This window comes from Lathyrus oleraceus, chromosome 5 (genome assembly GCF_024323335.1).
Source record: "Lathyrus oleraceus cultivar Zhongwan6 chromosome 5, CAAS_Psat_ZW6_1.0, whole genome shotgun sequence".
Classification (NCBI taxonomy): domain Eukaryota; kingdom Viridiplantae; phylum Streptophyta; class Magnoliopsida; order Fabales; family Fabaceae; genus Lathyrus; species Lathyrus oleraceus.
The window spans coordinates 219985156-220012837 of NC_066583.1; the positions used below are offsets into that span (position 1 = coordinate 219985156).

Below are 27682 nucleotides of genomic sequence, written 5' to 3' on the forward strand. Positions count from 1 at the left end.
AGTTGTAAGGGTGAGTTCCTCAATCGCTATAATAAGCATTATAAAATATCATGCAATGTTAAGTAAATTAACACATTTCATCACCCAAATCAGATTACACATTCAGCAACGGTAATATCAACTCAAACATCATACTCAATACCAATACAACTCATACAACACACAACACACGTATAATACTGGAATACATCCATTCATATTATACGCCATACATACATTATGCAATGAGATTCCATGCATGCGGTACCGACTATTCGTGAACATATAGTTCACCTCACCGATCAAACCCAGATACGGCTACCAAGCCCACTAGTCCCACTCATTTGAGACCTAGTGACTCACTCACTAATTCCTCACCACGGGAATTAGCTACCACCAACTCACTAATTCCTCACCACGGGAATTAGCTACCACCAACTCACTAATTCCTCACCACGGGAATTAGCTACCATCATAAAGACTACAATATGCATGCTAAATCACCTAGCAATGCAAAATCATCAACAATAATCCACAATGGACATATGCTCACACTCTAAGCCATAAACAGTCCATTCACAATTGCATACATAACATATACATTCACAGCATTATGCATACCATCATACATTCATCAACACATGTATCATATCATGTCAAATAATTAATCACAGTATTAGCACACTCCACTAATACCTATACTGCTCAAAACAGCGGGAATTAATCCTTATTACATCATACGCCAATATAGGCCAAACACCAATTATGCACACATTATTCAAATATTAATTTTCCCAATTTCCAACAGTGTTAACCGGTTAACGCCCTGGGTTAACCGGTTAACGCAACACAGAACACGCTTTCTGGCAAAACTCAACAGTGTTAACCGGTTAACGCCCTGGGTTAACCGGTTAACGCAAACAGAACAACAATTTTCACAAATCACAACAGTGTTAACCGGTTAACACCCTGGGTTAACCGGTTAACGCAAGCAAAACAGCAATACCTCACAATTCCTAACAGTGTTAACCGGTTAACACCCTGGGTTAACCGGTTAACGCAAGACAGAAAGCTGTTCCTGCGCTAACACGAAGCAGAATGCAGAATTCTCCGCATTTTCCGCCGTTGGAAGACTTCCGGACCTCCGATTCCGATTCCGTAAAAAGCTATACGTTCGGGAAATCACAACTCACACAAATACAGATTCAATTACAGCTTTAACACAACTTATCCAACACAATTTTTCAGCATTCAACATCCCAATTAGGGTCAATTCAACGGTTCATCACTACCCATTACATGTTAACCCATAATACCCATTAAACGACGATAAACCCCCCTTACCTGAGTTAATCCGGCGAATCTTTAAGCTTCAAGCTTTTCTCTTCTCCAACCTTCTTCCTCTTGCTCTGTCTCTTTGCCCTTTTCCTCTTTTCAGCCGCTTCTCTGCTTTTCACGCAAAAATCCTCTTTACCAAAATGAAACTCTTTTCTTATTTCCCACTTATATACTTTCCAATAATTATTATTCCAATAATAATAATAATAATCCAATAATTCCAATTATTTAATTAAATTAATAAATATAATATTAACTTAAATTAAATAATTATCTTATTTTTATCGGGGTGTTACAAGTTACACCATAATGTTTCAACCTGGTTTTCGACATGTGAAAATTCTCGAACGATTTAGCTTCAAGTGAAGTATACTATTATTTAGGTGGAATATAATAGTTTTTAAAAACTACGATTGTCGGTTAAGAAAATGTGAAATTCTTGGAGTAATTTAGCTTCAAGTGAAATTTATTCTTCATGATAAAATATATGATTGTCGGTGATGATAATGTGAAATTCTTGAAGTGATTTTATCTTCAAGTGAAATATATTCTTCATGAGAGAGTATGATAGTTTATAAAATTATGATTGTCGGTGAAGACAATGTGAAATTTTTTGGAGTGGTGTAACTTCAAGTGACTATACTCTCTATTGTGAAGTATGATTGTCGGTGAAGACAATGGAAGTTTATGTGTTATTTTCAATCAATATGGAGACTGCTGGTGTTGGTTGAAAATATACATGTTGAAGAAGTCCCATATCGCTTAATTTTGTGAATGAAGAGAGAGTCCAATGCTGTATATAAGATACAAGTTATTTGAAGTCTCACATTGCTTAGTTTTGTGAAAGAATAAAGAGTCCAAAACTATATATAGGATCCAAGTTCTCCATTCCAAGATGCACAATTCAAAAACACTTTAAGCTTCTGTTTGACTTTCTTTGTTCTCTTATAATCTTGTATTAGAGTGTTGCGAGAGGTAGTTAAATATTTGTTTTAGAGGGTGTGAATGTATCGGGGATCTGAGTTAGTTGATGATATATTATGTGTTATAACAATTTTTATATAATATTAATTTCTGATTGTCTATTGACAACGATTGTGGTTTTTTCTCCTAATTTGGAGTTTCCACGTTATGTTCTCGTGTTTCTCTTTTTTTTCTCTATTATTTTTTCCCAACATGGAGGAAATAACTATGGTGATTGGTGAATGGTAATGAGTGTGACCTAGTTAATTTCATGACACCCCACCGTGAGCGCTAATTATACTTGCTAACAAATACAATAAGGACAACCCTGTAATTTGAGGATTGTTTATGGTGTTTGGGGTTGCTGATTATGCTTAGAGCTAACTCACGCAGAGTGTCGAGAAGCTTGCTGCACATGATTTCATGGTGAAATTCATCCTTCTTCCTCAATCTTATGACTAATGTATTTATAGAGACCTCTTGGGCCGGATCTTTAGACTTAGGGAACGACTATTGTGCTATTTTATCATAAGCGTGGGATGTGGAAATAATTATTCCCCCTGTTATTATGGAAAATGTGGTTTTCCCATTTGTCTGATCATTTCATTTCATTAGTGTGCAAGGACATGTCACTCTTCATGTTTTAAAACTTTATATAAACTTTTACTTATTTTGAATTTCATGCTAGATAAATTAATCCTAACTATATCTAAAAAAAAATAGATTTGTTAATTCTTTATCATTTACTTTAAAGAGAAGTAATGTAAAGCCAATTTTAATATAGAATCATCTTTCTTAATGTTGATGGTTTCATTTTCATTTTAAGTAATTTTCACACACACATATATATATATATATATATATATATATATATATATATATATATATATATATATATATATATATATATATATATATATAGATATAATAGATATAATAGATATAATAGATATAGATTTAATCAATATATTTGACGTCATCAACAACATTATATATCTGAAATATTTTCGAAATTCTAATTTGATATGAGAAAAAGGATGGTGCATTAATGGTGTAAATTATTTTTACATTGTCAACCAATGACAACCATGTATCCAGCCAAGTCAATTATTAAATTTTAACTTATTTATATGATTTGTCATTTTAAAGTATTTTGATTGGATGCATGTGTAATATTTTTTTACACTGAGAGTGCACTATCATTAAACTCATTTGATATTAGTAGATATTATCAAATATATAATTTTCCACTTTATTGAATATATATATATATATATATATATATATATATATATATATATATATATATATATATATTAAATAAAATATATATTTTGTTTTTTTTTTCTTTTAAATAAAAATATATTTTATTTCAATAAAAGAATATGTATATTTTGTAAAAAAAAAAGGATTATAAGGGCAAAATGCCACGAATATTCCCTTTTGCTCTCTCTTTCGACGAGAGTCGATATTTTCAGATTTTGTCGCGAGGCCATCCTCACTCGTCCCTGATAATCGTTAGACACGAAAAAACTTTCCCCAATCTGCTTGAAGATCGGGATTTCTCTCCCAGGTTCAACCATCCTAATTCAAACGGTTCACACGTTTCACTTTCTTTCTCCTAAATTTCTAGGGTTTCAATTTTGATCCCGCCAATTTTAGATACCTAGCAGCACGATACCTGATTTCGCTTTTTTTTCTCCATCCGATCTTACTTCATTCATAGGTAGGGGTTTACTTGATATGCGCACTTTGTTCTTCAATAAGGAAACTTAGTTGAATTCATTGTTTTCTAGGTTTTAGGGTTCTAGAAACGGAATTGTTCCTTTTCCGCTACAGGGTTAGGGTTTTCCGTTTGAATTTAGCATTTCAAGTATATTTATGACGACAGGTAGACACGGAGGTTATCACGATCACAAATTCAGGCACAGTGAGTCGGATTTTGGCATTTCAAGGAGTGGTTTTACTACTAATAATTTTAATGAGGAGTATGATGGGATTAGAAATAATGGTAAGGGTCGGAGGAGGGATTCGAGAGATAGAGTTATTACAAGGGAGAGAGAAATTTCAAATGGTAGTTACCGGTCATCTTCGAGTAGGAGTGACTCTAGCAGTAGTGGCGGCCTTAGTGGCAGGCTTGGTCCTAGAAGATGTGATTTTCCTGTAAAGACTATGGATAGAGAGCCAGGCGAGCTTTCTAGTGAGAGTGGATCTGATGAGGGCGTTGAAGCAGAGTCACTGGTAAAACGCCATAAGGCTGTGATGGGTAAAGAGTTTGATTATGATGTTGAATCAGAATCACTCTTCAAACACCGCGAGGTTGCAATGGGCAAAGAAAATGGGACTCAATCTCCATTACAAAGGAAAAGGAAATTTTCACCAATAGTATGGGATCAAGATGACCACAAATTGACTAATTTATCCAAGCTTAAGGTTGTCACAACAGTGACTGCTGTTTCTCCACCACCTCCATTTCCAAGAGCAGTCAACGAGTCGCCTCATGTTCCTTACAATGGAGTTGAAGTTCTTCCTCCTGAGAATCCTGTGTTGTCGACTGCAATGGATCCTTCTATGGTGTCTGAGTCAGTTCAAGATGCTGAATCTGAGTCTCCTATAGGTTTGAATTCACTGTTGTCAGAGCAGAGGTTGGTTAATGGGAACACTGAGCAACCAGAAGTTGAAGATTACGTGTCAACTCGCAATATATCATCTTCAAGATGGGCATCTGGAGATGGCTCTTCGGATGATGAAGGTGAAATCATTGATGAGAAGGAAATCCTTAAAAAGAGGAGGCTATCTCTTGAGGCGGGTATGAAAATACGAAACAAGATGTTGAGACCAGAGGAATCTAAAATTGAAGGTTTTGAAAGGTCTAGAGGAAAATCATCTGAATCCGAAGAAAGAGGTAGCACTGGGAGATATTCCGGTGAAGATGATTATCCTGGTATTGAGGCAGGGAAGGACAACTACATGGAGATTGACAGCGGAGTTTGCAAAAGTGACGCAAGTGGTAGTCACACAAATACTGATTCTGAACGTGAAGACAATTACAGGGAAAGTATGGAATCTCTGTCTCCACCCCAGAGAGTTGTCAACATGCTTCAGGGGTGTAGAAGTGTTGATGAGTTTGAGAGACTGAACAAGATTGATGAAGGAACATATGGTGTTGTATATAGGGCCAAAGACAAGAAGACCGGTGAAATAGTGGCACTGAAAAAGGTTAAGATGGAAAAGGAAAAAGAAGGCTTTCCACTGACTTCTCTGAGGGAAATAAACATACTTCTTTCCTTTCACCATCCATTCATAGTTGACGTTAAGGAAGTAGTGGTAGGTAGTAGCCTTGATAGTATTTTTATGGTTATGGAATACATGGAACACGATCTTAAAGGACTAATGGTGGCAATGAAGCAGCCATTTAGCCAGAGTGAAGTAAAATGCTTAATGCTCCAGCTGTTAGAAGGTGTGAAGTATCTTCATGACAACTGGGTGCTTCACAGGGACTTGAAGACCTCAAACCTGCTTCTGAATAATAGGGGCGAGTTAAAAATTTGTGATTTTGGATTAGCTCGTCAGTATGGGAGTCCATTGAAACCTTATACATCATTGGTGGTTACTCTTTGGTACAGGTGAGTGATGTTTATGTTAAATAAGCCAGTTGTTTCTGTTTATTAACATCATTGATTAATTTTAAATTTGAATTATTTTCTTGGCTACATTTGTAATTTGTTGTTGCAAATTTGAAAACTATGTTGTTACCATGCAGTCACTCATTACGGTAGATCTATTTTTGTAGTAGTATTGCAAGTTTGCTGTAAGTGACCGACCTCGTCTTTCGGTGACCCGTCCGTTTTAGGGAAAATAAACATACTTCTTTCCTTTCACTGTGCACCAAGTATTTTTTTACATACTTTTATAAATGCTCAGCAAGAGGTTTGTTGCTATTGTAGTGCTTGCTTTATTAGTGGCATTTGACCCTAGTTTACTGTGCATTTTATCATGTCTTTGATTGCATTTTCTTGCAATGGAAGAGATCATCTGATTCATGGTTGTTTCTTAGGGCTCCTGAACTTCTTTTGGGGACAAAGCAGTATTCAACAGCTATTGACATGTGGTCCCTGGGTTGTATAATGGCTGAGCTTTTGTCCAAGGAACCATTGTTTAATGGGAGGACTGAATTTGATCAACTTAACAAGGTATATTTTTAAATGCCTAGTCTTGTAGTGGATAAGTTCTCACTCTCACTAATGTGGCCTTTCAACTTTTGGTGCCACTTGGCCAAGGCTGATTAAGATATATTAAAACATATTTGCAGATTTTCAGAATTCTTGGCACCCCAAATGAAACAATTTGGCCTGGGTTCTCAAAATTACCTCTAGTCAAGGCCAATTATGTCAAACATCAGTAAGTAATTGTGATTTCCTTTATGCAAGACATTGATTGTTTCATTCCCCTGTTCTTATATTTTGCCACTTTTTCCCAGGCTTCAACTCTGTGTGGTTGGCTATCTGGCCTCCCCGGTGACTCACTTTTACACGAATTTCCTATTGTGTATTAACCACAGGAATGTTCCTTTCAGGTATAGTCTCCTGCGCAAAAAGTTTCCCGCAACATCATTCACTGGATCCCCAGTTCTTTCTGACTCTGGATTTGATTTGTTGAACAAGCTTCTCACTTATGACCCTGAAAAGGTAAAAATCATATCTGCGTCTTTGATTATTTATTACATATTTGTTTCAATGCTTATTAAGAACACAAGCCATTGTTGTTATTGTTTAAAGAGGATCACCGCTGAAGATGCTCTCAACCATGAATGGTTTCGTGAAGTTCCCCTCCCCAAGTCTAAAGAATTCATGCCTACATTTCCTGCTCAACATGATAAAGAAAGGTGACATAATAAGATATTACTTTAGCAAATGCATTTATAATATTACTTGTTTGTTTGATACTTACATATGCTTTTATATTGCATCAGGAGAATGCGAAGAATAATGAAGAGTCCACATCCGTTAGAGAAGCACCGGAAGGATTTGCAGCTGGGCGAATCAGGAACTGGTAGTATTTTTGGTTAACAATGGTGCAATCTAAAGTTTTCGTCTTGAAAGTCATTTTAAAACTGTTGAATGTTTGCATGCTTGAGGTGAGAGTATGCACTGGATGTATGTTCTTAGACGATAGCCTGTGCTGTTTTTTTTATCAGACACCTGTTTTGTTTGGGTTGAGATATGTATTCTTTATCTCCTGGGAGACAGATTTATTTCAGGTTAACCTTCATTGTTGGTCATCTTATAGAAATGCAAATGGGACACAGCTGGCAGCATAAGGTGTGGTAGAATTGCCTTCTAAAACTAGGAATAGTCCATTTATGCCGAAACTTGTAACATATTTTCATTCACCTACTGTAAACAATTTAAATCTGGTTGAGTATTCAAGCAGTATGGATTTTCTTGCATCTATCAGATAGTTCTTTGGTTATTTTTTAATGTTCATATTGTGTTTGCAAGAGAAAGTTCGTGTGAAGTGGAAGAGTGCGTTCTGTCCATTTTGTTGAAGAAAATGACACTTACTTTTCACATCAAAGGTAATGAGCTCCTTATGTATCTTAGATATCCAGGAATGAAAATTAGACTTTGTCAGTTTGAGAAATCATGTCTAACTATAAGCCTCTGTTAACATGGTCTGATAGTTGATATTTGTGTTTTTGTGTGTCTGCTTCTACTCCCACAAATTCTCAGTGTGTTAATACTTTTCAATTTGGTTTTGTTAATGTCATGACTATGGGTTATATATTCTAGACTTCCAACATTTTAGAACCAACCGATACTTGTTTTGGATTGCAACTGCTGAAACTTCAATGTAAATTACAAATGATATTGTTTCAAGGGAATATCTTGTTTAGAACGGAATTTTGTTTAGAAAGGAATATCTTGTTTCAAGAGACTATTTTGCTGCCCTTTTATTGAAGTTTCTTGAATCTAAGTGTGTGAGCCAAGTGGATGAATTTAGAAGATTTTCATGTTTTTTTGGTGTAAAAATTTGGTATCATTGAATAGGAATGGCTCCAGGTTTCATTGTTTGCAAATTGGCTTTTATGGTTGTATCTTTAAGTTATGAAGACTGAAGCATCAATGAACACGGAAATGTGTTTTTTTTCTTTATTTTATCTCCTTCCTCATTAAAAACAAATAATTAAATATGTATTTTTAGTGTGGTGAACTCTGTAATGTGTTGTAGTAACTAAGAATGTTAACTAATGCTTGAGCACATATAGTATTGTAGTATGTATTCATCATAAACGGATTGAAATTTTCAAGGGTTTGAATATTCTTTTTTGACATTTGTGTGTGGATGTCACTGCAGTATCAAAGCTAGCAGGTTGAGGATGTTACCTGTATACCCTGGAATATATGGAACTATGTTCCATCAGGCTCTCTAGAGGTACCATCCAAACCTTGGTATGTTATAATACATCTCTGTAGTTCTATCAACTACCCAGAATTTTAAGGTCACAATCTTTTATTTATTTCAGTTGTGCATGTTCTAGTGATTCCTTGTATAGTTTATTTTTATTTCTTGACTGAAATTTCAGTTAGGCTTTTAGACATTTTATTTGTGCCACAATACTTGAACCCATGGGTAGAAGAACTATGTTTTGTTTTTGTTTTTTCTTTCCTTTTTACGATCTTGGTATATGATAAATTGCCATTCTTGTCAACTTGAAAGTGGGATACACACTGCTGCTTCCCTGTTAAGGCCAACAATGGAAGAATTTTGACATCTGTGGTAGAACTACTAATTAGTAATTACTCTTAGTTTGTACAGCTGGGAGATGTGCTCTTTTGTTGGGAACTGCAAGTATCGTGTAACTCATAAAATTTAGACATTTTGCTGTATTACCACAAATCCCTCTCTTGTTTTTTTTTTGGCATGATGTAAGTAAATAATCCAATTTCCTTTTCTTTACCCGACTAAAATTTACATATATTCTGATACCAGTTCGAGTTTTGTAGCAATGTGAATGTTGTGCTATTTCTTGGTTCAATGAAGTTTGTAGCAGTGTGAATTGCCAGTGGGCCATGGCAATTGTCATGGTACTTCACTACCATTATTCGAATGGGATGGTGTTAACTGTCTAGGGTTGTGTTCTAGACTCAATAAATTGGCATTTAGACGGGTTTATTAATTGTAATTTACATCACATGATATTAGAATTTTCTCAAATACCTGTCTGAGTATCCGTTTGAGAAAATAGGGTTGATGTTTTTCCTTTTTTACTTTGATTAATTGGTTTGGCTTTAGTGCATCAGTCTAGGATAGTACTCGGGCTGTTGTTTTATAAATCTTCTAATAAACATAGCGAGTATTGTAAATAAAATGTTATAGCGAGCGATGTCAGCACTACCATTATGCTAAGGTATGTTTTAAATGTATATGTAAAAGGCATCCCACATGAAGCCGAGGTATGTTTTTGTATCCACAACTTGCATTAATCTTCATTCTCTTACTGACTTCGAGTAAAGGATTAATTTTACAAGTTCATCCCGCACCGTTGCATTGCAAATATGCTCCACCAACTGATAATAAGAACTAGCCATGTAATTAAGGGTATTAAAATGAAGAGCCTTAGCAATGTTCTAGACTACAATTTTGTCTTATAGGAGAGAATGAAAATAAAGCCATTTTGATAGTCGTGATGAATGATTAGCCATTGGATTTGCATCTATAAGAAGCCAGTTCCACCAAATACAAGAGATGAAGATGAGAAGTTGAGAATAATAATTAGGGTAAAGCAAGGGTGTTGTGTGAATACATTCATCTATACCTTTGATTTATTTTTAAATAAATCATTTCGTTTTGTATATAAAACTGGTCCACCAATGAACTATCTATTTAATAGTTCATCTTAGATGTCAATGCTAAATATATGAACCGTAGCTTGAGATCTTTGACTTAGATTTTCTACATGAATGTGAAAATCGAAGTGGATATAAATTTAAGTGTAGGTAGCTAAGTCATATTATCTAAACCAAGTCACAAATTTGACAAATGAAAACTTGAAATCGTTTTCAACAAGTGGACTTTTTCGACTGATATGACTAGGTAATTTGAAGAAGCTTTCAACAATACTGACGATTTACAATGGTTTAAGAACATAAGATACATGAGATATAACTGTTATTGGTAATGGAAGTTTGTATTATCAATAATTATTGATGCAACTAGTATATAAAAGTAGATTTTGACTTTGTAATGGAAGTTCGTATTTTATTATAGTTTATGTAAAATTCACTCATCTGGATCACATAGATAAAGAATTTCTAAGAGAGGTATGAACTTGCGTATTTTTATTCAATTGCCTTACTATTTTTCTTTATTAACTTTATCCCTTTTAAGTACTTCTGTATTTATTTCTTTCAACTTACATCCAATTACTCTAAATTCAAACACAAAATTTTACATCACTATTACTCTTTCTCAAACATTTCACTCAAAATGTTCTTATGATTTTTTTTCGAATTTAATCACTTAAGAACTAAAACTAATGATTTGTTTAGCAAAAACTAACATTAAACCCAAATTTTTTCTTATTAATCATTTGTGTAATCGTATTATCATGAATGAAAAGTGGATAATAATAATTGGTGCTGCATCGGCGAATATTGAAATAGAAGGAAATAAATCCTCTCAGGCTCTTCCTTTTCTACATGTTACATCTTAACCCCTCGTCTAATATATTAAATGACAGAGAATGCATGTGTTTAAACACGAGGATCAAGAGATCGAATGTTGAAAATTACAAATACAACTTCATTTTTTTCCAACACAATATGATCCAGACATCGGTGGTTCTGACCGCTTTTTACCAAACTCAGATGATCCCTTCCCTATTTTACAGCTTGTTGATGTGACACAATGCGATGCAATCATGCAACCCAAGATGGGAGCAGAAAAAATAATGATTAAGGGTCTGTTTGAAATGCATCTTAAAAACTCTTTTTTAATTTTTAAAAATTTAAAATTTAAAAATTTGTTTGCATGTTTTGCAAAAGTGTTTTTAAAAACTTTTTTCTATTTTTCAGTTTTTAAAAGCAAAAAAGTGAAATAATTTAGTTGTGTTTTGCTTCTTACTTTTTAGTTTTTAGTATTATAAAATTTGAAAAAAAAATATAAAAATTTATAATTTTCATTAATAGCATTAATGTAATTTTAATAATTTTTTTATTTTAAAAATAAAATAAAAAAACGTATTAGAAAGAGTACGTTATTTCTTTTATTTATGCTCTTTTTATGTATAAGTAATCTTTTCAAATATATTTATTATTTTACTTAATTTTTTTTTGTGTTTCTTAATTATTTTCACTATATAATCTATTTTTCTATTAAACATGGAATCCCATTTTTTTACTTGTTTTTTTCTTATTATTATTACAAACAAGTGTTATGTGATTTGTAAAATTAAAAATTGATTTAACCCAATTATTTGTATTCGATCAAATATCAATTAATTTTCTTAAGTTTGTAATATTTTATACAATAAAATAGACTTTAAAAGTAAATGACAAAATATGCATTTTTATTCTCTTCTTAAAATACTATTAAAAGATTAGATCATCAAACAAGTTTTTTCATTTTCATATTTTCAAAACAGTTTTTAAAAATTAGTTTATCAAACAATTTTTTTTTTGTTAATTTTCTTCTTAAAAATAGCTTTTTAAAATAGATTTGAAAAACAAATTTGAACAACTAAAATTGAAAAGTGTTTCAAAAATACCCTAAATCTTGCTATCCATAAACACATGTATGCTTACTTGCTTTTTTATCTAGAAAATAATGTACTGGACAATGAGCATAGACATGCTTATGCGAATCCCATGACAGTTCGCATTGTGGAAAGAGAGTTTGAGCTTAGAAGAGGTAGTAATTTCGAGAAAGAGGAACAGTAGTGGCTGGGGTGCAGGTTAGAACCTCTCCATCTGCAGTAACTGTGTATGTCTCTGGGTCCACAGTGATTTCTGGAAGGGCGTCATTCAATTTCATGTCTAGTTTGGTGATCTTCCTCACATTGTCCACAGCTTTCACCTTCTTGTCAAGTCCATATAAAGCTTTTACACCATAGTCCAAAGCTGCCTGCACGAGACAGAGCATCGACATGTGATGTGAGTTTGTAATGAATTATGGGCACGTGTGTGGTGCATGTGTATATATGAAAGAGGTAAAAGGAAAGGGTTGCATGCCTTGCTCACAAAAGCAATAGAGTTTGAGCTACCAGCCTTGCCATATGCTCCAAACATAGGTCTCATAATCACCTGCAAAATCAGGTTTCTAGTTTAGTAGAAGCATTTTTAGATTAAGCATCTCTAAGAAGGCTGGTTGCATATATATACTCTAGACACTCTCCATGTAGTGCTATCTCATAAGGGTGTGTCAAATTTAGTGTACTTTGGAATTATATGAAATTTTGTAACGAGAACTTTCATTTCAACAGTTGGATATCTTAATTTCATATTTTCTTTTGTTTAAATTTATTAATTTTGTATTTTACACAAAATTAACGAGTTATGCTAAGTTTGACGCTTAATGTCATGATATAAAAGAAAACGTTACCGGTTCAGGTGTTGGGATGCTAGCGTTTGCGTCACCCATGTCAGCCCATGCAATGTCACCACCTTTGATCACCATTTCTGGTTTTGCTCCAAAAAAGGACGGTTTCCATAAAACAAGATCAGCCAACTTTCCCACCTGCAAGATTAGGTAAACTGTGAATGAAGTGATCAAATCTAATAGTAAAATTAGAAAGATTAGCACTACTTATAAAGCATACTGCTAATTTTGTAATATTACAGTATCAGAAGTGAGAAAGCTGGATTTCTGAAAATGAGGTTTCTTTTTTTTCTAAGCCAGTAAATCGCCTGGTGTATGCTTCTACAGTTTTTTTTTTTGCTTTGTATCTTTAATCACAGGTGGGTAGGTTCTGAAGGCATTCACAACCGTGATTTTTTCACAGGAAGTATCGTTTTCCACAAAAGTTCATGCTCCAATCAGACAAATGCCAAACAATAAAAAATCATACCTCAACTGAACCAATATACTGTGACAAACCATTGGCTATAGCTGGATTAATAGTGTACTTTGCAACATAACGTTTGATTCGAAAGTTGTCATTGTCGCAATCATCCGGCTGCAATGATCCTCTTTGTGACTTCATCTTATCGGCAGTTTGCCAAGTTCTGCTTATCACCTAAGGAAAAAAGTATTCAATAATTTAACCCTAAATAAAATAAATACTATCAATTTTCACGAGTATACTGTCGTTTTCTGAAAAAATAAATGATAGCAAAAAGATAATTATGGGAATTTCATACAGAAGACGATCACATCAATATCTGCAAGATATGAGGATACTGTTTCACAGACTACATGAGACAATAACAAGAGAAATACTCAAACTAATTGAGAGATATGTTGATGGCACACACCATTTCTTTTTTGGGATTTAATTTGGCATTATCAAGCATTTAAGTTATTTATTTCGTAATAAATGAGTATAATATAGATGGGATGAGTTGAGTAAAGGAAGGACCTCTCCAATTCTACCCATAGCCTGTGAATCAGAAGATATGATGCTAATTGCACCCATATCATGCAAAATATCTTCAGCAGCGATTGTTTCGGCTCTTATTCTTGATTCTGCAAAAGCAACATCTTGTGGACTATCCTTATCAAGATGATGGCAGACAATCTGTACATCAACAAGTCTAAATTAAGAATCAAATGGTTTAAGCTACATTATTACTATTGTTTTCTTTTTTCATACCAACATGTCAAGATGCTCGTCTATGGTATTTGATGTAAAAGGACGTGTAGGATTTGTTGATGAGGGTAGGACATTCTTCACACCACATACTTTGATGATATCTGGAGCATGGCCACCACCTGCACCTTCACTGCTCAGGAAAGTAATACAGAATAGTAAATAAATAACCAGCTAGTTTTGATTGGAAAATGGAACCAAAAAGACATTCGGTTTTCAATTCTTGTGGACAGCAAGATGTGCGTATATAACTTTTTTTGAAACGACAAAAGATATATTGATACTATTATTCCAAGCACAAGATGTACAAAGAAATTAACAGTGGAAGCAGGGACATGACCAAAACACTCCCTCGTAGCACAGCGTGCTACTGCTACAAAAACAAACAAAGGAAAGACATGAATACTCCTAAGCATTACAAGATTAACACCACAAGACAGACCTGCTAGCAAAAGGAAAACAAAAACAACATAAAAAGAAGCAGATAGTGCCCAAACCAAATGCTAGGAGACACCAAACCAGCCCACACCACATGGCCCCCTACACAAGCAGCAGCTGCAAAACAGAATTCGAAGAGGGGAAGCTCTGACCAAAGCATACAGACAGGTCAATTATGATATCCATGGGCAAAGCAAAAAAACGCAGCAACCTTCTAAGGTCTGCTACTGCAGAAAAGACAAGGAGCAGGCAGCACAATGCATCCCCTCCCCCGAGCCTTTATCTTTATCGAATCCCTGTCAACAAAGCAGACCAAAGCAGCCCTGCTGCCATAACCGGATTACCCTGACACGAACCAGGCAAACTCGGCTGCTCAACCTGAGGACACAGTACCTGGTCGCCAAACTCACCTTTGCAGACAACCAATTCTTTGAACTCACTCCAACTTCTCAAACAGACAAACTGCAAATAGACTTCCAAACAAGCTATTTGTCAGCAGCAAAACCTGAATAAAATGCAGACAACACAAAACACCGGTATAGGGAAGCCTCAAACCAAGCAATGGAACCATAGCTATAACTAATTGTCCAAGGTACCCACCATTGTGCTGGATAAAAGTATTAATAACACATCAAAAAGCGACCATCTCATTCCTTACACCGGCCTCCTCTTCCATACACATTTAGCTCATTACACACATAAGAGGATCCCATGACCACTCATCAAAAAGACAAGGATTCTTAGCCACCTTTTTCAAATACCATTTCTATGACATAATTTTGATTTTATCCAGAATTATTTCCGAAGCCTCCGCCTTATAACGTTTAGGCTTTCCATAACGACCAAATTATTGCTTGCCATTTCAATTTTAGCCCGCTTCTTACTCTCTTGTTCCAACCAATATCCAAAAATATTAAAAAAAATGGAGAAAAGGTCCGACGGAATTATGAGAACGACATAACCACTTACTCACCCGGTACCAAATCTTAAAAGCGAAGTTACAATGAAGTCTCAGATTCCCTATCACACATCGGGCAAAGCAAGGACCTCTCTTTGCCAAATTAACTTTAGAAGGGATACAATCCAACAGTAGCTGCCAAGAGAATGCACATACTTTTGACAGAACTGAGCTCTTCCAAATCTATAGAAAAGGAACTGAGCTCTCTTCCAAATCTGATAAAAGAAAACTAGTGATTAACAAGAACGGGATTCCACCGTGAACTCCCCACTATCTTCTGGGCCCCACCTTCAACTGTCCTCATACCTTGTCAAAATATATTGGTCGACAATTTACCCTATTTCCACACCCAAAGGTCCCTCTCCCAACTACACATATCTCCCGCATTATTTTCCTTCTGCTCGGAGATTAGAAATAAGCGAGGGAATCTAGAACAAAGAGCCTCATAACCCATCCAAATATCTTTCCAAAACAAAGTAGCTGATCCATTACCCACTTTCCTAACGGCCACATTTGAAAACCAACCTGAGCCTATCCTATAGGCCCAAATCCTTCCACCAAACCGAAGAGATTCTAGTCTTCCCTCCTCCATCTAGACCCACATTTCCCACAATACCAACCTCATAACGCTCAACCAGAATGTCTTTTCACAATTCATGACCATTTGAAAGCAACCTCCATCACTCTGAGATCTCTAACACCCAAACTCCCCATACTTTTAGGCCTACACACCACCTCCCAACTAACCCAACAAATTTTCCTCTTCTTCCTCAGCCTACCCTACAAGAACCCCCGTTGAATTTTCACCACCTCTCTCCACGCTCTTGGTGGCATCTTAAGAAACATGAGCTAAAAAATCAAAATAGCACTCAACACCGAGTTAATTAGCACATTCCTCCCCCGAAGACTCACATATTTATTCCTCAGGATCCTAACCTTCTACGGAGAACATTTAACATTGGTTGCCAAGTCAACATCCTATGGGGTTTATCTCCCACCGGTACACCAAGATATCTGAATGCGACCCCACTAATCCTGCAATTTAGGAAGACTCTTGCCATCATCATAAAATCATGTCGCACATTGATGCCCACTAGACATCTTTTCCAAAAGTTAATTTTAAGATACGACGCCTGTTCAAATCCTCTTAGCACCACCTTGAGGATCCAAAGATTACCTTTCGTAGCTGGCCCAATACTCAAAGTATTGTCTGCATATTGTAAATGTGATATAAGAGTATCGTGGTCGTCCCCACCAAGAAAGGAGTGAATTTATCATCACCCACAGCCCTCCTCATTAGTGCACCCAGTCCTTCTGCAACCAAAAGGAACAAGAAAGGTGCCAAAGAACCGTCTTGCTTGTTCCCTCTTTGAATGCTGATCTCTTCACCAACAGAGACTTTTTTTAGTAAAACCAAATCTCCGCAGCATATACTTCAAAAACCCTCAATCAACCAAGTCATAAGCCTTCTCAAAATCAACCTTGAAAATCAAACAATCTTTCCGCACCTTCTTTGCAAAGTAAATTATGTCATTAACCACTAACACAACATCCACCAACTGCCTCCCCTTATGGAATGTCTATTTGTATGAGAGACTAACAAATCCATAACTTTCAATAGTCTTGACACTTTGGACACAATCTTATATAGACAGCCAAGTAGAGAAATAGGCCAAAAATAGACACAATTTTATATAGGCACCCGTGCTTAAATTTTTTTCAAAGTTAGCATATACCTGTGGTAAGCATGAATAGTTTTCCCTTTAAATGCAGCAATTGTGTGTTCCACAAACCCAGATTCGTTTAAGGTGTCAGTATGTATGTTAACCTGTTATCGTAAAAATTAGTAAAAAAATAAGCAGAATATTATGAAGATTGGAATATTACACTGAATGAGCGGACACATAAAACCAGAAAGGGTTAGAATGAATGCAGTACGGAGGAAGTTGGAGTTGCACCAACACAAATTCTACTATAGAGATTATTTGATACGGAAGTGATAGAAACTCATAATGCAGTTATGAGATTACAGTTATAATTCTGTTAAAGTCTCATATTATTAGTTATGCAGTGACCATTCTATTTATAGAGTGTTGTGACAGCTGTCACATACTAACAGAAATACAGCTGTAACACTGTAACAAACTAACAGTATTACAGCTCAGCATACTTATATATTAAACTAACAAGTCCCTATCTATACTATCTCTATCATCCCCCCTTAGAAGCTGGTTGGGGTCTTGTCAAGTCACTCTTGTTGAACACTCTCAGCTTTGCACGCAAGGGAATGAACTTTGCTGTAGATAGGGGTTTTGTTAAGGCATCAGCCCACTGATCCTGAGCTGGAACATGAGCCGCAACCAGGCTTTTGCTGAGAACTTCTCACGCACAAAAAAGATATCTAGCTCCATATGCTTGGTTCTGTTGTGTAGAACAGGATTGTGAGCAAGAGTGATTGTGCTCAAATTGTCACACAAGATTTTAGGCACTTGGAAAGGACAATGGAGTTCCTGCAGTAGTGATTGAACCCAAATCAATTCTGCAGCTAGCTGAGCCATGCTGCGATACTCTGCTTCTGCACTGGATCTGGCCACAAGCTGCTGCTTCTTTGACCACCAGGATACGACATTAGGACCAATAAACACACATGCACCTGAAGTAGATCTTCTGTCATCAGGGTCTGATGCCCAGTCAGCATCACAAAACCCTAGTAACTGCAGAGGCTGTTTGGTGGATGCTGGCTGAATGAGGAGACCATGATGAAGTGTGCCACTTAAGTACCTTAAAATTCTCTTGACAGCCTTCCAATGATCCTCCAAGGGATTTGACAAAAACTGGCAAACCTTATTGACAGAGAAAGAAATTTCAGGCCTAGTTAATGTTGCATACTGCAGAGCACCAACAATAGACCTGAACTCAGTAGGATCATTAACTGCAGTAGAGCCCACTTTTGATAGTTTACTGTTGGAAATCATAGGAGTGGGCATGCCATTTGCCTTTAACATATTTACCTTGGCCAATAAGTCAGTGAGATACTTTGTTTGAGAGAGAAGTAAGGATCCATTAGGCAAGTGTGTTACTTCAATGCTTAGAAAATAATCTAGTTTTCCCAACTGCTTGAGAGAGAATTGGGCATTAAGATGCTTGATCAAGGAGTCTATAAAGGATGCAGAGTTGCCTGTGATGATGATATCATCCACATAGACAAGAATCATGATGTGAAGGCTGCCATGATTAAGCAAAAACAAGCTAGGATCACACTTGCTGGCCTGAAACCCATGCTGAAGAAGAGCACTCTTGAGTTTGTCAAACCAGGCCCTGGGAGCCTGTTTTAATCCATAGATGGCCTTATTTAGCTTGCATACTAGTGACTTATCAGCAGACTCAAACCCAGGGGGTTGCTTCATGAATACTTCCTCCTCAAGAGTGCCATTAAGAAAGGCATTGTTAACATCAATTTGTTGAATGGTCCAGTTATTTGTGACGGCAAGAGTTAAGACAATCCTGACTGTAACAGGCTTAACAACAGGTGAAAATGTTTCAGTGAAATCAGATCCAGCCTTTTGATGAAAACCTTTGGCCACAAGTCTGACCTTGTACTTGTTTATAGAGCCATCAGGATTTTCTTTTGTCCTGAAAATCCACTTGCAGCCTATGGGCTTTCTGGAATCAGATGAAACCACCAATGTCCAGGTCTGGTTTCTCATCAGTGCCTGATACTCTTCTTTCATTGCCTGAAACCAGTGGGGAGCAGCCAAGGCTTGACAACAGAAGTTGGTTCCACATGAGTAAGGTTCAGGGTAGGGTTAATTCTAGGTAGGGTAATACCACTTTTGGCCCTAGTATGCATAGGATGAACATTGAGGGGATTGATGAAAGGGTGATTTGGAATGGGTGAAATAGAGGTAGAACTAGGAGACAGACTTTGGGTAGAAGATGGAGAGATGGTGCTGGCTTCTGCTGGGTCAGAAGTAATAAGAGCAGGGGAGGACTGGGAGGATGAATTGGGTGTGTTATGGAACAAACCTGCTTGTGAGGATGAGTTGGGTGTGTTAGGTATGGTAGACAAACCAGAAGGTGGCAGAGGATCAGTATTGGGTGAGGCCACAAGATCAGTATTGGATGGAACTGATTGATGGGAGTTGGCTGAAAAGGATGAGAGACCACCTGTCTGTAAAGGGACAGGAACAGAGGAAAGAAATGGCATAGACCAAGAGGATGCAGTAGGAGTGGAAGAGGAGGCTGGAATAGACTGAGAAGTGGTAGGGAACATGGTGGAGTAAGGGAATTTGGATTCATGGAACAAAACATCTTTGGAGATGTAAATGTGTCCACTAGATGCAAGACACTTGTAACCCTTGTGAGTTGTGGAATATCCAAGGAAGATACACTCTTGTAACCTGTAGTCTAATTTATGGGAGTTATAGGGCCTAAGAAAAGGATAACAGGAGCACCCAAACACTCTGAGATTGTAGTAGTCAGGTGGTTTGTTAAGTAGCTTGGAGTAAGGAGAGTGATTCTCAAGTGTGAGGCTAGGGAGTCTGTTAATAAGGTAAGCAGCTGTGACAAAGGCATGATCCCAAAATTTTAATGGGAGGATAGACTGAGCAAGTAAGGTTAGGCCAGTTTCAACAATGTGGCGATGTTTGCGTTCAACTATACCATTTTGATGATGTGTGTGTGGACATGTAAACCTGTGAATAATACCCAACTCAGTGAGATACTTAGTAAAAGGCCTGAACTCACCTCCCCCATCAGTTTGAACACATTTTATTTGACAGTTGAATTGAAGTTCAACCATTTTCTTAAATTGAGTGAATTGAGTTAGGGTGTCAGATTTGAGTCTAAGAGGAAACACCCAAACAAACCTAGAGAAGGCATCTACACAGGTCAGAAAATAAGTGTAGCCACCTGAGGACTTCATGGGAGCTGGTCCCCATAGGTCACAAACCACTAGTTCAAAAGGTTGGCTGTACACTGTGGTGGATAGGGTAGTTGGCAGCCTGTGAGACTTGCCTAAGCAGCAGGCAGTGCACAGTTCTGCATGTGAGACTTGCCTAAGCAGCAGGTAGTGCACAGTTCTGCAGAAGGTTTTGGGGGGATAGGTATGTGACATAGTTTTAAAATTTCAGTAAGAGCATGGTGATGTGGGTGCCCTAACCTGATATGCCATAACACATATTTATTGGTAGCTATTGAGGAAGGATTGTTAACATGCTGAGAGGATAACTCAGTATTGTGAGTGACATCATTGATATGGGAAGAATTGGAAAAATTGCTCATTGTATTATTATTTAATAAGGCATTGTTACATGAAGGATTACAAGTAAGCATACAACTTGAAGTATTGTCACTGTGTGCTAAAGGAGTATAACTACAATTATTCAAAGCAGAAGAGTGGGCTAGACATGTGTTAAGACTTGGAGTAGACTTGGATACTTGAGTGGCAGGATTTGGAAACTTGTAGAGGCCATCATTTCCCACTAAACCACGAAGAACTTCAGAAGAAGCCTGTGATTTGACAACACAGAATTTAGGGTGAAACTCAAAGAAAACATTGTTATCTTGAGCAAATTTGCTTACACTAATTAGGTTTTTGGTGATGTTAGGCACAAGTAATAGATTTTGAAGGATGAGAGACAAGTTAGGATAGTTTGGTAAGGGAAAGCTCATGGAACCAACTGAGTTAATAGACAAACCTTGACCATTTCCCATAAAGACCTGGTCAGATCCAGGCAATGTAGAGTCAGACAGATTTGAGGCATCAGGTGTGACATGGTGAAAAGCACCTGAATCAGGATACCACCATTGATTGTTGAAAGTAGCTTCAGAACCTGCAAAGAAAGCTTGTGGTGCAGAAACCCTAGGAGGAGTGGCTCTGGGAGCGCTATAGCCAAAGGAAGATGAATACATAGGGCGTGCAGGCACTAGAAAAGGATTATAGGAAGCTCTCTGAGGTGGATACATAGCACCAGCTGAGTTGGAATAACGGTGATAGCAGATGGAGGCATCGTGTCCAGATTTGTGACAGATTTGACATTGCGTTTTACCAAAACGACCACTGCCACGGCCATAACGGCCACCTCCACGACCAGATCGACCTCAACGCGCGCTGTAACCATGATTCTCAGCATTGGCCGTCACATGACTCGTACCTTGAGGAAACGCTTCAGTGACAGAAGGATCAATGGCAACCGTCGTAGGCGACGGCGCTACTTGCGTGAGATTCACCGTCGCTGGCGCAGTGGTGGCGGCTGTACGATGCTTCTCCAGTCGCGACTCATATGCAAGAAGCGACGACTCCAGCTCATCAAGCGAACCGAGTTCTTCTTTGCTGTTAACAGCTGCAACAATGGAGTCGAATTCTTTTGGAAGTGCATCAAGGACGATTTCAATTAGGTTACGAAGGGGAACATGATCTCCAATCGAAATCAGTGACTCACTGATTTCACGAACTCGAACCATGAGTTCTGAAATTGTAAGTGATCCTTTCGTGAGGCGACGCAATTCCGATCTCAACTGCCGTGCTTTGGTGGAGAGCAGCGTGTTAAAATACCGATGAACTTCCGTCCAAACTTGCCATGAATGCTTGCAATCCACGAGCTTTGGTAGAAGCGAATCGGAGATGGTGGATAGAAGCCACGTGCACATGAGTGCGCCTTGTTGTTCCCAATCAAGATACGCAGAATTCGCACCGCGAGGTGCTGAATCAGGATCGAACGGTGATCGTTGAGGAATCACCGGCACGGTGACAAACCGTTGCAGGCGATGACCACGCACAACTCCATCGATCTGTTGCTTCCACTGCTTGAAGTTCTTGTCATCAAGCTTGACTGAAATCAGGTGTGAAAGCTTCACTTGCGAAGACGGAAACAAAGAATCCATGGATCGTAAAGAGAAACTCTAGATACCATGATAGAAACTCATAATGCAGTTATGAGATTACAGTTATAATTCTGTTAAAGTCTCATATTATTAGTTATGCAGTGACCACTCTATTTATAGAGTATTGTGACAGCTGTCACATACTAACAGAAATACAGCTGTAACACTGTAAGAAACTAACAGTATTACAGCTCAGCATACTTAGATATTAAACTAACAAATTCTACTATAGAGATTATTTGATACGGAAGGTAGTCCAATAATTTGCGGTAGAAATAAATCAAGAAAGACTAACGATTAAGGATTTAGATTTAAATGGTTTTTGCCTTTAGACAAGATTTATGGTTGAATATTATATTGTCGTGGTTGTAATGTAAAAGTTAAAAAAAATACAAAAGTAAATAAGTGAAAACAATGAAGAAAGTTGTGCCTGGATATCATGTTGTTCTGCAACAGCCAAGCAGCATTCTATTGCGGCTGGTGTAGTTCCCCAATCCTCATGCAGCTTCAGTCCCATAGCTCCAGCTTTGACTATTTCATGTAACTCATCAGGCTTGGCACAATTCCCCTAAAGCAATTAATTAAAGTTTTAATTAACTTTAAACATAAAGAGGTGTGTTAGGCTAGAATATAGGGAAATCAGAGTTATTTGTTAGTTAGAGTATTTGTAGAAATAAGAGAACACAATGTTAGAGTTGGTCATTATTGAATATTGTAAACATTGTGAAAAGAGTAGCAACTAGCAACTCTATTGTGAAGAAGAAACCTTGGGGGAGAGATTCCTCTCCTATTCTTTCCTATATCTTAATAAGGTGTTTTCTCTTTGGAATCCACTTCTAGGGTTCCTAACAAGGTATTCTAGAGGTCCAACATACAAGCTTGAGCAGAAATGAGGAAAAATAACCGAACACAAAAGAACAAGCATTATTATAACCGAAAAAGAAAAAGAGAAAACAGACTTTTCCAGTAAAACCGAAGTTCAGGGGCAGGTCATCTGTTGATTGCAGCATCATTTTCATCTGAACTGGTGCCGGTGTGCAAGTTGTAGCACGTGTTCCAGAAGCTGGTCCAGTACCTCCTCCCACCATTGTTGTGATCCCTATGTATAAAAGAAACGAAGGACTTAACAAAATCTTCTAAGCGAACCTACAATACATACAAAAATTGTATTGCGCAGCCAAATGATCTCAAAATCATGTATCCAGAACTCTAAGAGAGCATGCATTGAATACTTAAAATTCACGTAACAAACACTTTCATTAGAAATTTCTTTTAGTAGTGAAACTCACCACTTGATACGGCTTCATATACTAATTGAGGGCATATAAAATGCACATGACAATCTATAGCACCAGCTGTTACAATAAAGCCTTCTCCAGCAATGACTTCAGTATTAGCCTAGATATGGGACGATGTGCATATAAGCTGTATCAAGATAATGATGAAGGAATTCAACTCATATCCTCAGACATCTGGAAAGGAACTTACCCCGATGATCATATTAGCAAATACACCATTCATAACATCTGGATTTCCTGCTTTTCCAATGGATGCAATGAGGCCATCTTTAATACCAATGTCTGCTTTGTAAATTCCAGTATAATCGATGATCACAGCATTTGTTACAACAGTATCCAAGGAGTGATCAGGTGGATGGCCACACGACTGACCCATTCCATCTCTTATGACTTTCCCACCTCCAAAAACACATTCATCACCATAGACAGCAAAATCTTTTTCAATTTTCGCAAACAAGTTAGTGTCACCAAGACGAATTTTGTCACCAGTAGTGGGGCCATACTTGTTAGCGTATTCCTCTCGATGAATTACATTAGTCAATGAATAGTCTTCACCGGTAATACCTTCCCTAGTAAATTCATATTTGAGGTAAGAAATCTTCTCAGAAATAGACAATTTTATATAACAAGAACAATAATAACAAATCATAAACCTTGCATTTTCATCTTCCTTATGCCCGAATCCCCTTGTTCTGACAGCCTCCATGGCTTCTATGCAATTCAAATCATTAACTGGACCATCAACAATGTTGTTACCTCCTCGGATGACTTTGTCACCTCCAATGCTTACAAGTATAACACTTTTACTTTCCCCTGGCTATCAAGAGTAAATGTTTTTTGATTAATGGTTTGTAATCTAATAAATGAATTAGTTCACCAGAAGGTTGCATCTAGCCTGCTCACATGAGATCGGTACTGACGTGCGAAAAATTCAATAAACTATATGACAGAAATAACAGACCTATCACTATACATTACAATTACTGTGGTAAGTTTAAAAATTGACAAAAAAACATAGAATTCTACCTCAAAGCGTGTGGTAGTCCCAGATGCTATATTAAGGCGCTTGCCAAATGCTTTTCTTCGATCAAAGATTAAGTAGGGATTTACTTCAATAAAATGATAGTGGCTTCCAACCTGACGATTTTCAGAAATATTGTAAAATACCCGCTACAGTTATCTTCTATGGATAATACAAAGAAAGGAGTCAACTAGCTGGAATATTAGACACAGTAAACTTTTAATGTCAATATTTATCAACCTTCAACAATTATAACTATATTATACTTGACAAGAAAATCTCAAAAGATTCTATTTCCTGAATCAACTATGATTCATTGACACCACTTTGTTATTTCACGTGCACAGCTTATCCTACTGCATTAAGAACACTGGCACTATGTGTAACTACACCATGTTTCAAGCATTTTTGTATCAGGAATAAAAAATAAAAATAAAAGCATTAATTTAATCCAAAATTCTAAGGTGTGAGGCGTGCAACACGCTGGCAAACACCTGAATTGGTCTATCTCCATTGTTTACAACTTTAAGATAGACGGCCTCCCTTCCAGCGTTAAGAATCAGGCTTCCGTCTCCAGATTTTATTTCACCAGGAATGTTATCATCTTCATTGTTCTCAATAAACATGTCAAGTGAAGGTACTGTAAACGCAATTTTTATCCATCAAAGCCTTTTCACATAAACAATAGACATTCTGATTATGAACAGCTACTAAAACTTCATAACAACTTCATTTATAGGTAAAGGAGAAATAAAATATATGGCCTTAAATTCAAACTAAGCAAAGACACAATAAAGATACGTCGTCATATTAGCGTGCTCAAAGATGAAAGTACTCAGCCGAAATACATAATAAAATGCCTATTTTAAATATCAATATACAGGCATACCTGGAAGAAAAGAACCAAATAATGCTAGTTCAAGGTTTCCATTTTCACAAGCAATTGGGTCATGAACCGTGACTAACTTAGTCCCATCAAGAAAGGTAGCTTCAACCTACATTCAATTTTATTTGGTAAAATTATGACAATAGCATTTCTTTCATTTTCTTTTAAGAATCATGATAAAAAATTAAAAATTATTTGGAAGTGCTTTTTGAACAATCTCACAAAAGTATTTGTATAATAGAGCCATTGCCACCATGATGTGAGTACCTGAACAGTTTCTAAGAGATGTGGAACAGATGAAAGAACTTGTCTCCTGTGAAAATATGAAGACAGATTTAGACATTAAACAAAAACACTAGTTCTTTCTTTTTCTACAACAGAATGATAATCCCTCTTATTATTAACAAACTCATATTTGGTTGTAATAAAATGTAAGCATTATACCTTCCTAACAGTTGTCTTCCGATGCACATTAACTCTGCAACAGTCTTATCACCATTCCGAACAAATTCAACAATCTAGACAAACAAAATCGATCAGATAACAAACTCTGCATCTTTGATAGGAAATTGATGATTTACAGCAGAGAAGAAAAAAACCTGTGTTGCTACAAGAGCGACAGCTTCAGTATGGTTGAGTTTCAAACCACGAGCGAGACGTTTCTGAGCGAGAAAACCAGCGTTGTGCAGTTGAAGTTTTTCGATTTCTCTTTGACACAGTTTCATTTTCTCAAATCAAATCAGTGATAATGGATCCTGAACAAGTGAATACAGTTTCACGAAGTACGAACCTATCACGAGTTAACTTTTTTAATTGTTCTTGGAGTTGGACCACTGATCGAGAGTCGTATTATTCAGCGTAAAATAATTACATAACTGCACGTTACTACTAGAAACTAAATTATTCTCTTTTTAGAAACTACATGACTTATAATTTCACTTAAATTTATTTTCTCAAGTCGACATACAAATATTATAATAAAAACGGTTATTTTATTTGAGAGCAAATTGGTGCTGCACGAAAGTTAAGATAAAATAAATGTAGTTAAAAAATAGAAAATGTATGCTATAGACGGCTTTGTGGATTGTATCAGACCGTTTTGTCACGCAAGGGGACAGAATAGTTGTGGCTGGATCATTTGAGATTAACAAGATAGATTGCCCGCCTATAAAACTTCTTTTGGTAAATAAAAGAATAGAAAAACATAATAGCGAGTTATCCGGTTGTTATTTGGGCAGTTTACATTTTGGATAATTTGGGATATATTCGATTCGTATTTATTCTTCACCGGATAATTTATCATTATGTTATCCGGTTTGTAACATTTCCGGAGAACTTACTTTTCAATTTTTTAGTTTGTTGTATTTTGGCAAATTTTTTAATGGCTCGCATTAGAGGTCGGGAGAGTTTTTATCGACGATATGGTGAAGGATGACAAACTCAACAGTCGGCGGATCGAGAGGAAAATTAGGTAGTTGCACCTGAGCCTCGTCCACTGCGTCCAACATTCTTCGGAGGGTCGTCTGATATGTCTCTTCTGGTGAGGTATCAGGACCACGTTGCTCGCCATTTATAGTTTGGCGAAGTAAGTTAATCAATGACATTTTATGTTGAATCAAATTTAATGTTAATTATTTATATTTTATAACATATATTATGAATTATTTTCAGGCGAAAGTTTCGAAGAAAGAGTTAAAGATTGTTGCACATGGAAATAAATTGATCAGATAGATTCCGCACAGTCTTCCATTGATGATAGAGAGATGGTTTTCTGATTTGGTATATCCTTTCTACCGAGAACCAGTTTATCGAGGATATATCAGAATTTAGTATCGACATTTGTGGAGAGATGCATCCAAAAACATTCATATGTCATTTGACGAGATGATCATTACTTTGGACGATGTTTCTTGTCTACTTTATTTACCGTGTAGGGGGAGTTCTGTAACCCTACAGAAGGTTTCACTGATTCATAACACACATAATTTATCGCGTAAATTAAATATAAAATAAAACCACTTAGGGTGTCACACATTCATAACACACATGACCTGCTCTGTAACACGAGTTTCAACAGTAAATTGCAATACGCACATTTGTAATAAGG

The 27682-nt window shown here is 36.6% G+C and overlaps 2 protein-coding genes across 13 annotated transcripts; one reads left to right on the top strand and one right to left on the bottom strand.

The window, feature by feature from the left end:
* The first annotated feature begins 3705 nt into the window (after positions 1 to 3705).
* On the top strand, positions 3706 to 9290 carry LOC127083084 (cyclin-dependent kinase G-2). Of its 12 annotated transcripts, XR_007788303.1 has the most exons (10): positions 3706 to 5906; positions 6338 to 6473; positions 6593 to 6681; positions 6761 to 6968; positions 7059 to 7165; positions 7253 to 7332; positions 7530 to 7601; positions 7784 to 7858; positions 8638 to 8715; positions 9001 to 9290. XR_007788303.1 is itself a non-coding variant. In XM_051023321.1 (9 exons), exons 2-9 carry the CDS (start codon positions 4453 to 4455, stop codon positions 8655 to 8657), a joined length of 2169 nt encoding a protein of 722 aa, XP_050879278.1. In that variant the 5' UTR covers positions 3706 to 4006; positions 4172 to 4452; the 3' UTR covers positions 8658 to 9290. The 12 variants fall into 12 exon arrangements, 6 of the variants coding, with proteins under 6 accessions (XP_050879278.1, XP_050879272.1, XP_050879274.1 ...); XR_007788302.1 differs by having other exon boundaries at positions 8638 to 9290; XR_007788301.1 differs by having other exon boundaries at positions 7788 to 7858; positions 8638 to 9290.
* A 2709-nt stretch (positions 9291 to 11999) lies between these two features.
* On the bottom strand, positions 12000 to 26472 carry LOC127083086 (urease). The gene is made up of 18 exons (XM_051023322.1): positions 26175 to 26472; positions 26020 to 26093; positions 25843 to 25888; positions 25579 to 25684; positions 25184 to 25329; positions 24695 to 24805; positions 24322 to 24485; positions 23859 to 24237; positions 23660 to 23768; positions 23330 to 23469; positions 22801 to 22938; positions 17222 to 17313; positions 14093 to 14222; positions 13859 to 14017; positions 13349 to 13516; positions 12883 to 13017; positions 12513 to 12584; positions 12000 to 12405 (listed from the first exon to the last, which is right to left on the bottom strand). Exons 1-18 carry the CDS (start codon positions 26298 to 26300, stop codon positions 12184 to 12186), a joined length of 2517 nt encoding a protein of 838 aa, XP_050879279.1. The 5' UTR covers positions 26301 to 26472; the 3' UTR covers positions 12000 to 12183.
* Positions 26473 to 27682: the final 1210 nt, after the last annotated feature.

Bases quoted from the DNA above. Each gene is read 5' to 3' on its own strand.
- LOC127083084 (XM_051023315.1), top strand. From the start codon at position 4,162: ATGACGACAGGTAGACACGGAGGTTATCACGATCACAAATTCAGGCAC. The intron at 6,969-7,058 runs GTAAAAATCATA...TATTGTTTAAAG, and splicing joins TCACTTATGACCCTGAAAAG to AGGATCACCGCTGAAGATGC. The intron at 7,166-7,252 runs GTGACATAATAA...ATATTGCATCAG, and splicing joins GCTCAACATGATAAAGAAAG to GAGAATGCGAAGAATAATGA.
- LOC127083086 (XM_051023322.1), bottom strand. From the start codon at position 26,300: ATGAAACTGTGTCAAAGAGAAATCGAAAAACTTCAACTGCACAACGCT. The intron at 23,769-23,858 runs GTAAGTTCCTTT...TCCCATATCTAG, and splicing joins TTGCTAATATGATCATCGGG to GCTAATACTGAAGTCATTGC. The intron at 14,018-14,092 runs GTATGAAAAAAG...GTTGATGTACAG, and splicing joins ACGAGCATCTTGACATGTTG to ATTGTCTGCCATCATCTTGA.